Below are 10470 nucleotides of genomic sequence, written 5' to 3'. Positions count from 1 at the left end.
GAGGACGATGAAACCGTAACGGAGTTAGGAGTGGCAGGCACATCTAACACCTCAGAGGATTCAGTAGGTGGCGGTGCCAGTGGTGGCGACAATGGCGTCGGTGGTGGGGCTGCTGTAGGAAATCGAATGTGGAGGAACTAAGATCTTGGATACCCAGTAAGTCCATGAAAAGCATGGATACCCCAGATTTCTCATTCTCATTTTCACAGTGCATATCGTAGATGCTCTCTCCTGTGAAAGAGCAAAGGATTGGAACTGATAGTGTTGGATGACGATGAATAGAGGAATCTCTTTTTTTGGATAATCTTCTTGATCCTTTGCTCTATTTAATTAAATTCATGATTTCTAGGATTTTGCTTGGTACAAAGATTTGAAGAGTAACAGGAGCTCTGTGTCGCCAAGAGTAACAGTCGCCGGAGCTCTGTGTATCCCGTTCAAAATCGAATGAGGAAGACGAAAGGTAAAGGGGGTTTAGAAGCATCGTGGGGGGGCTGGAATTGGGGGGGCATCGGGGGGGGGGCCTTGTAAAACCCCCAAACCCCTATTTTTATTTTTTTTTGGGAAAAAAAAGATGAGGGTAAATGGGGGAATTTATATCACCCGGGGGGGGGGGGGGGGGGGGGGGGGCGCGGGGGCCGCGCCCCCAAGTTTAACCACCAAATGTTGGACATCTTTAGCTTGTAAGAACCTGATGCCAAGAAATCCGCAAGGAGGTTATTGCTCCTGCGACCCCAATTTCTTCAAACAAAGCTGAGGCATGCCAATCCAATTTCTTCAACCACAGCATCTCATATGCAAGGAAATTATGATTAAATGAATTAACAATGTCATGTTTTTGCAATGAAAACTAGCAACATTACTAGTTCCAATCATTTCAAAAAGAAAGAAAGAAAGAGGAAGAATACAGACCCTTTCTCTATTCAATGCTGCAAATAAGGCAATTGAGGTTTTACTATCACTGTGCAAACATTTGTCCTTCGATCACCAATCTTGACATTTGACAATGCTCTGCAGCTGCGGAAGTTACAAACAAAGCAACAGCAGTTCTACCAAAAGAAACGGCAACATGGAGCTACGCGTTGGACTTGAAATCTTCATTCTTGTGATCCAGTGGTATTTTTTCTATGTTTACTGTCACCACTATAGGGAGGCATACCATGTTTAGATATATCACTCTGAAAAGGAAAAATGGAAAAAACATGAGCCAGCAAGATGACAAGGAAACAGAGTTATAAACTCTGCATCTCGAAGCATACAAGTATCTCAAATTTGGAGGGAGCTCTGGGAGCAGGATCAAATCCATCTCTACATACCAGTACTCAAAATTTTGAGGTTTGGTAGGTGTGGCAGCCGTATTTCAGAAAACTCAAGGTGTTGCTCTGTTAAGGTTCCCAAGTTGACCCATATTTCTGGCATTTGGCGGATTCCTGACCAACGAAGGTCAAGTGTTTCAAGACAACTCAACTTACAAATGCTGTTTGGGAGAAACCTTAGATTGCTGCAATACTTCATGTCCAATGTGACTAAACTCTTAAGATGACCAATGGATTCATCAATTCTAACCAAATTTAAACAGCCGTCAACATGCAATTCCACCAATTGTATATTTTCTGACAAGTCTGGAGTATGACATAGTTGACGACAACAGGATAGCTTTAGAACTTTCAGAGATCCTGCCTTCTGCAAACAGAATAACAACTACTTGATTAACTAAAGGATGATATCCCCATGTATACTGTTCTATATATACATATGATAAATAGCAAGAAATTACAATCGTTACAAAATTTATAAAGAAACCAAGTAAAATTAAAAAAATAAAAAGGTAAAAGGAAAAGAGAGAAAGAGGGAGATCTTATTCTTAGAGAACTACCTTGATATATTGCCAACCCATCCATTCGTCTGTGATATCACTTCCTGATATATCAAGAACACATAATCTCCTTAGATCGGTTGGTACAAATTCGATAGGACAACCCAGCCAACAAAGATAACTCAAATTTGGAAATGAATGCACAAGATTTCCTGTGACATTTGCATTATCAACTTGAACTATCCTTAGTCTGGTCATTTCACCAAATCCTTCAATAACCATATTTTGGCCATCTCTCCATTCATTACAGGTTTGAGAGAGATAGAGTCCTTCAACTTCCCTTGTTCCCTGCAAAACCAAATAATCACAAGCTTAATTATGGAAGATTATTACGTAAAGCTACCAGAGTTAGTCACATTGACATAGTTTGCTCAAGATTCAGTTCATAATAGAATAATGACCCCATTTAAGTCATTACAATATTTTATTGGACTGAGCTTAAATATTTGGAGCTGGGCTAGCTGTGGGTGTTGGATCATTCGTAACTGGGATCCACCCATGTCTACTACTTGATGTCAAACCCAACATTTATTTTAAATGATATCTTCAGAAATTAAGCAGATACTTACTCTTTAAATCATCATAATGATTGAAAACACAAATTTAAATATACTGATAATTATTGAGAACCAACCTGTTTAGTCCTCAATATTTCCATTACTTCCTGACGTGACCACAACCTACTACGTTTCCCAATCACCTTATGGCTTTCTTGACGGACAATTTCCCGTCCAAGATCTCTGAGCTGATCATGCATTCTTACTATATTTCTTTCATCAATCTCAATGAATGACTTTTGGCGAAGGATTTCAAGTCCTAAATGTGGGGCAAAGTCAGAGCCATCCCATATGTGACATGCAGTGTCCTTTTTCATTCCAATAAAAAAGCAAGCAATATCAAGAAACATCTCTCTCTCCTCGTGATCTAATCCATCATAACTTATTCTCAATTTCTCTTGCACTTTTTTGTGAGGACAGTTGGCTAATTTTTTCGATGCATCTATCCATGCTGGTTTCCCTTTGAGATATAAATATGAACCAACAACCTTTAGTGCCAAAGGAAGTCCTCCAGTAGTTTTTACCACATCTCTTGAGAGTTCCAAATATTTTTCTGGAGGATTGGCCATCTTGAAGGCATATTTACTGAAAAGGATAAGCGATTGATCTTCATCCATCACATCGGGCTTGTATATGTTGTCCACTCCAAGATCATCCAAAATACGCTCATCCCTTGTAGTGATGATAATCTTACTTCCAAAACCAAACCAATCACCTTCCCCAATTATTGCATTTAACTCAGTATCTTCGTCCACATCATCAAGAACAATAAAAACTCTTTTACTGGATAATCTTCGCTTAATCATGGCAATTCCTTCATCAACGCTGCCAATGTTTGGATTCTTCAGCTGGTTCAAAATATTGCTGACAAGTTGACTTTGCAAATGGACAATTCCCCTTGATTTGAAAGTTTCTCGAACATCTTCTAAAAAGCAACATCCTTCAAAATCACGATAGACCTTACTATACACGCACCTGGCAATTGTTGTCTTACCAATACCACCTAAACCATGAATGCCCACCATCTGTTTATTCTGTTTAGGTTCCATGCTCAGCAAACTCTCTATTTTCTCTACATGAGAACTCATTCCCACCATGTCTTTTGAAATAGTCAAGGGATTCTTGTCTAATTTACTCCAAACTTCTTCCACAATTAATCCAACTAACTTCCCTTCGTGCCTGCATAATTCAAACAGAAAAAAATAATAATAAATAAAATACATGAATTGAATGATGTTGATGATATGCTGTCCTGATTTCTGATTGAAGAGCTATTTGTAAACAGAATAAGTAAACGCCGCAAAGAACTGGTAAAATTCATTTTCAACGCTATGGAACAAAGGTCATATCTACTTATGTAAATTATGTGACATCTAAAAATATAAATAAGCTCCATCTATAAAACTTAAGAGTCATTTCAAAATTCTATTAATTATATCAATGTTGTCAATTTAGACAGAATCAAACCAAAGTCTCATCAGGCTGGTTTCAGTCTAGATTATTTCGATTCCCAACACCAACTCAGAACACACCGAAGGCAAAAGAGCCCAACACCGATTCAAAACTGGCTCCCCAGACTGAAACCAAAACCAAACTAGCAATAGTATCCTGAAATCCATTAAAATCACATTTTCCCGTAGATCTAATTATAATGATATGCGTATGTTATACTCATTCAACGATTTCAAGACTGACGAGTCTGCAGTTAAGCAGAGTTAAAAACCAGTCAAAAGATTCATGATTTCAAGGATCCGCAGTTCTTGAAACCCAGTGGAAACCCTTGAGTCTTAGAGAACAATGACCTATTAATTAAATTAATTAATGGTAATAAAGATTTTAAGACTTACCCATTAGCAGTATTCTTTAGATCCCAACCTTCCAATTCACCAACGTCTCTCAAAGCCTTCCTCCACTCCACTAGAGTCTCTTTTTCGAATTTTTTCTTATGATGTTGGAAAGCAGTCTCATAGCTACCAGTCTGGTTCCCGACCTCCGTTGGATCCACATGATAGAAAACGGGCAATACTATTAAGTTTCTTTGGCCTTTCTTTTTCATGCACTTTGAGATCTCGGCAAGTTCGAGGAGACACCATTTGCTGGCAGCATAACCTTTTGAGAAGATGATAATAGCGATTTTGGACTGGTGGATTGCAGAAAGAAGCGCTGGAAGGATCTTTTCTCCTTTTCGGAGTTCTTCATCGTCTCTAAAGGTGTGGATTCCGATGTTGTCGAGAGCACGGTAGAGGTGGTCGGTGAAGTTGGTGCGGGTCTCACCTCTAAAGCTCAAGAACACCTCGTAATCCCACCAAGAGTCTGAAGAAAAGGAACTTGAGGGATCACACTCTTGCGCGGCAGATGATGATGGTGCTGCATCGTTGTTTCTCTCTGGAGGAGTATCATCACTATCTCTGTGGAAGAGTTTCTTTAAAAGAAGGATGAATAGAATCCCTCCTACAACCCGAAGAGTATACATTTTTTTCTCCTTACTTTCAAGATTCTGATGAGATAGAAGAGCAGAAACTCGAGTCGATCACTTCTTTTCCTACTGGTAGTCTGCCGGAGGTAGCTTGAACTTTGTGGTTCGGGGTTTGTCCAAAAGTAAAAGGTTCGGAAGGTATATTCTTCGAAAATGAAAAAAGAAAGAATAGAAGACTAGACTTCATTCTTTTTTTTTTGGTCAACAACTAGACTTCATTCATTACCCAAAAACAAGACTAGACTCATAGTACGAAATCCGTTTCGCTGGTTGCCGAAACTAGCTACTCGGCGAAATGATATTTCGTCTGAGATTTTCGTTTTTCCAAATCCCAAGTCCTAATTTTCTATTATCATGGCACGCTGTCACGCAACCCATCCACTTTAAAAAGAAAGAAAAAAAATCTCTCTTCAAATTTTCCATTATCTTACCCTTTCCATCATGCAATCCCACCCACTTCAAAAAATAGAAGACTTTTTTTTTCTCAAGTTTAGTGAGGTTTTAAAATGAATAAGAAAAAGAGAAACATTGAGAGAGGCGGTGGTTCTAATGAAGATTCAACTCTCTGCGTGTGCGGTGTCTCCTCACCTAACGATGGGCACTGCTCTGTTGTCAAATGGTAGTTACAGCGAAGATTCAAAGCTGAGAGAAGAGAAGGACAACGAAAGATGGAAGGGTTTTTAATTTCAGGATGCATTTCGCACCTTCTAAAACTAGATTTTGCTGCTAGCGTTTGAGTTGCAAAGTTTGATTTTTTACACCTTGGGACTTGGATTTGAGTTGTAGAGTTTGCAAAGTTAGATTTTCCGCACCTTGGGTTTGAGTTGAAAAGTTGCAGAGGATTAACAAATATCAAGAATGTAGTTGGATTTTTCATTTCTTTGGATTGCAAGATTGCAAACAAAAGAATATTCAACAATATGGTTTGCCAGAAAATCATCGATCTTTTGGAGATATTTCGGAAAATTTTAAAAATTTTGTTTTCTTTGTCAATTTCTTATCGCTAAGTATTTTTTTTTTTGGTAATCATCTTATCGAAGTATCGAACTTGGCAAAATATCAATTTGCCCAAATGTTTTATCTTGACTAGACTTCATTAAGTGACATTGACATCTAGCTCCTTCTTTGCACGTTCCAAGAAGACTAGACCCCAACAGTGAAATCGAAATGAAGCTTCCTTGCAATCTCTGAAAAGACTTCCTGGCAATTTCCTCCTAACCGCTTATTCCAAGTGTATGTACTTTCCACTTTGTTAGAGATACAAGTATTGTATTGTGTATTTTCTCTTAGATACCGTATCATGTATTATTCTGTCATACTATAAATACACATGTGTTATTCTCATATTGAGATAACAGAGATTTCACTCAATATTGTCTAATATGGTATCAGTCGCTTATTCGATCCTGTCCGCTCGTCTCTGTTTCAAAGATTCTTTCTGATCTTTCTTGTCTTTCCTGGGTTTCAGTTCTATTCACGAAGTTTCTATTTTTCAGATCCGAACTGTGTCTCTGTTGTAGATCTGCACCAAAATCTTGCGATTTTGTTTCAGATCTGAAGTTCTATGTTCCGATCTTCACCAAAATCTTGCGATTATGTGTTTGTGCTCTTTGCTGAAGATCTGTGATTCTGCGTTTCTGTGTTTTCTGTTGTGCGATCTTGGTTTCTTTGGTGTGTTGGTTTTGATTGTCCGCTTTCTGCTGTGTTGGTGTTGCTATCTGTTGTGTTTGCTGTTGTGCGATGTTGCTGCTTGTTGTGTGCTCTTGCTCTTTGTTGTGCGATGTTCTTTGTTGTTCTGATCTTGCCTTTGTTGTGCGATCTTGTTGTTGTTCTATGATCTTCTTCTTTGTTGTGCGATCTCATTCTTTGTTGTTCGATCGTTTTAAGTGGTTCTTTGCTGTATCTTTCTTCAATTGTTTGGGGCTTTCTTGCAGTGTTTTCTCCATTGTGTTTGCAGATTCTTTTGCTGATCTTCTTGGCTTCTTTCTTGTGATTTCTTGATATTTTTGGTGAAATGGCCTTTGATTCCTCCACATTTGCTCCACCCTCTGCTATGTTTCCATCCATTGAATCTTCTTTTTTCTCTGTGTCGAATGCTCATCACTTTTTGTCGGTCAAACTCAATTCCAACAATTATTTAGTCTGGCGCTCTCAATTCATGCCACTGTTTCGCTCCACTGGTTTGATAAGCTTTGTTGATGGCACGAGCCCTTGCCCTTCTCCTTATCTTGATTCCTTTGTAGTACCTCCTGTTCCTAATCCAGCTTACTTCACTTGGTAGAGGCATGATCAGTTGGTTCTTAGTTGGATCTTAGCTTCCCTTACTGAATCTGTGCATTCTCAAGTGGTTGGCATTTCTACCTCTCTTGCTGCCTGGAATGCTTTTTCCTCTACATTTGCATCCTCTTCTCAAGCTCGGGTGATGCAACTCAGAATGCAGCTTCATAATTTGAGGAAAGGCTCTGACTCTATTACTGCTTATCTTCTACGCATCAAACAAATTACAGATGCTCTTTCTCTAGCTTCTCAAACTGTATCAGATTCTGAGCAAGTTTTGTTCATTTTGGGAGGCCTCGGATCTGACTACCAATCTTTTGTCACCTCTGTGACTACCAGAGAGTCTCCTGTTCAGCTCATTGATCTTCAGGGACTCCTTCTATGTGAAGAAATAAGGCTTAACAATGCTCTTCATGATGTCACAAATCTTACTGCTCAAGTTGCTCAATTCTCTCTTGGTTCTGAGCCTTTTCATACTGCTCCGTATGTGCACTCCAGGACTAACTCAAGAGGCTTCTCTTCTCCTCGACCAATTGCTTCTTCTCGGGGTTCCTTCGATGGTGGTAGATATGCAGCTAGAGGTGCACATAGAGGTTATGGTGGTCGTTATGCTAATAGAGGTGCTGGTAGAGGTGATTGTTCATTTTATTGTCATATTTGTGATCGGACTGGCCACACACCTCGTTATTGTTTTCAAAGGTATGCTTCTGAGTCTCCTCAAGTTAATATGGCTCATACTGCTGCTCATCACCCTGTTCAAAATGTTGCTACCCGATGGGTTCCTGACTCTGGGGCTTCTCATCACCTTACTTCTCAGTTACAAAATATCCATTCACTTGTGGAGTATTCAGGTGTTGACTCTGTTATGATTGGGGATGGCTCAGGTTTGCCTATACGCCATATTGGTCATTCTGCTTTTCTTTGTGATAATACTTTGTTCAAGATGACTGATGTTTTACATGTGCCTTCTGCTTCAAATAACTTGTTGTCTGTAAGCAAGTTTTGTGCTGATAATGATGTTCTTTTTGAATTTCATTATGATTGCTTTTATATCAAGGATCTGTCCTCGGGCCATATTCTGCTAAAAGGCCATCTTGACAATGGTGTTTATTCTCTACCTACTGTGAAGCATGTTATACATAAAGGTATTGCCTTATCTGCTGTTAAGGTGACCTCTGATTTATGGCATCTTAGGCTTGGTCATGCTGCATATCCAACTGTCTCAAGAATTCTTAATTCTTTTCATTTACCATGTGTTGGTTCTCGAAGTGTTAATGTTTGCTCTTTTTGTCAACTTGCCAAGTCACATAAGTTGCCTTTTACTCATTGTTTTGCTCACACTACTACTCCTTTACAAATCATCTATTCTGACTTATGGGGTCCATCACATGAGGCTTCTGTTGAGGGTCACAGATACTATATCTCTTTTGTTGATGATTTTTCTAGATATACATGGCTATATACTATCTCTCATAAATCTGATACCGTGAAGGTTTTTCAACTTTTTAAGTCTCTTGTGGAGAATCAGTTTTCAACTACAATTAAATCTTTTTAGTCAGACTGGGGTGGTGAGTTTCATAGTTTTTCTAAACTTTTGGACACTTTTGGTATTGTTCATCGGCTCTCTTGTCCTTATACTTCCGAGCAAAATGGGAAAGTTGAAAGGCGACATAGACAAATTGTGGAGATGGGTCTTGCTCTCTTGGCTGAGTCTGGGCTTCCTTTAAAATTTTGGTCTGATGCTTTCTACACTGCTGTTTATATAATGAATAGGCTTCCTTCTTCTGCTATTCAGTTTGACTCTCCATTTCATAGGCTTTATCAACAGTGGCCTGATTATCAGTTTTTACGGGTGTTTGGTTGTTGTTGTTACCCTCTTCTTCGTCCTTTTAATTCTCATAAAATGGATTTTAGATCAGTTCCTTGCACCTTTATTGGGTACAACCCTAAACATCATGGGTACAGATGTTTTGATCCTGTCACTAGGAAGACTATTGTATCTCGCCATGTGATTTTTGATGAGTCATTTTTTCCTTATAAGCACAGGTTGCCTAGTTTTTTGGCTTCTTCTTCAACTTCACAGGAGCTTTCAACTGTTGTTGGATTTGTCACTGGTATTTCTATTGTCGCTGTTTTGCCTGCACATGATGTTTCTACAGATGCTCAGCCTTCAAATGGTGTTACAGGAGTTTCTGCTACTATCCAGGAACTTACTCCATCTGAACCATTTGTTAATACTAATGAGTTTTGTAATAATAATTGTACTACTCTTGGATTGTATGATAAGTCTCATGGACTTGGACTGTGTAACTCTTTTACTAATGGGTCATGTATGGCTACTGTTGACAGTAGAATTCCTAATGAATTGCTTACTGATATTGCTGTTGGGCCTTCTATTTTTTATGTTGGGCCTTCTTCCGTTGCTGTTGGGCCTTCTCCTATTGCTGTTGGGTCTTCTCATATTGATGTTGGGCCTTCTACTATTGCTGTTGGGCCTTCTAGTATTGCTGTTGAGCCTTCTAGTATTGCTGTTGGGCCTTCTAATATTGTTGTTGAGCCTTCTAATATTGCTGTTGGACCTTCTATCATTGCTACTGGGCCCTCTAACGGTTTGCCAATTTGTTCTAGTAATGAGTTTTTGGATGTTGCACCCTCTTCCATTTTAGAACCTGATGGTTTGCTAGTTCCTCCACCCTCCACTACCAATTCTATAGTGGATACATCTAATACTAGTCGTACCCATTCTATGGTAACTCGGTCTCAAGATGGGACCCGTAAACCTCGAGTTCCACGGAGTTTCTATTCCACTCGACATCCTCTTCCTTATGCTTTGGTTGCCTCCGTCTCGACCACTTGTGAACCCACTTGTTACACACAAGCATCTAAGCATGCGGAGTGGCGCAATGCCATGGATAATGAGTTTCATGCTTTAGTGTCGAAACCCACATGGACTCTTACTCCTTCTCCACCGGGTCGCCGTATTATTGGTTGAAAATGGTTATACCGTATAAAACGGAAGTCCGATGGCACCATTGAACGCTATAAAGCCCGATTAGTGGCAAAAGGATACACTCAAGAGTACAGGCTTGATTATGATGAGACTTTTAGCCCAGTCGTCAAACCAACTACTATTCGTATTTTGCTTGCCATGGCCATCTCCTCTACTTTGCCAATCCGCCAACTCGATGTTAATAATGCATTCTTGCATGGGCATTTAACAGAGGATGTTTACATGCAGCAACCGCCTGGTTATATTGACTCTAGCTATCCTTCTCATGTTTGCAAGC

At 39.4% G+C, this 10470-nt stretch overlaps 1 protein-coding gene across 1 annotated transcript; it reads right to left on the bottom strand.

Annotated features, from left to right (window-relative positions):
* Positions 1 to 739: 739 nt before the first annotated feature.
* Positions 740 to 5099, bottom strand: LOC149024189 (disease resistance protein L6-like). The gene is made up of 5 exons (XM_089142904.1): positions 4278 to 5099; positions 2508 to 3609; positions 1874 to 2161; positions 1314 to 1680; positions 740 to 1175 (listed from the first exon to the last, which is right to left on the bottom strand). The coding sequence occupies exons 1-5, from the start codon at positions 4901 to 4903 to the stop codon at positions 1171 to 1173; spliced, it is 2388 nt and encodes a 795-aa protein (XP_088999030.1). The 5' UTR covers positions 4904 to 5099; the 3' UTR covers positions 740 to 1170.
* Between the last annotated feature and the right edge of the window lie 5371 nt (positions 5100 to 10470).

The sequence above is a fragment of the Hakea prostrata genome, chromosome 2, assembly GCF_041222555.1.
Source record: "Hakea prostrata isolate BN-2017 chromosome 2, UWA_Hpros_2, whole genome shotgun sequence".
Classification (NCBI taxonomy): domain Eukaryota; kingdom Viridiplantae; phylum Streptophyta; class Magnoliopsida; order Proteales; family Proteaceae; genus Hakea; species Hakea prostrata.
This window is presented reverse-complemented; position numbering and strand designations above follow the sequence as displayed.

Coding starts and splice junctions, on each gene's coding strand:
- LOC149024189 (XM_089142904.1), bottom strand. CDS start 4,903: ATGTATACTCTTCGGGTTGTAGGAGGGATTCTATTCATCCTTCTTTTA. Junction 3,610..4,277: donor CTAAAGAATACTGCTAATGG/GTAAGTCTTAAA, acceptor TGAATTATGCAG/GCACGAAGGGAAGTTAGTTG. Junction 1,681..1,873: donor TGGGTTGGCAATATATCAAG/GTAGTTCTCTAA, acceptor TTCTGTTTGCAG/AAGGCAGGATCTCTGAAAGT.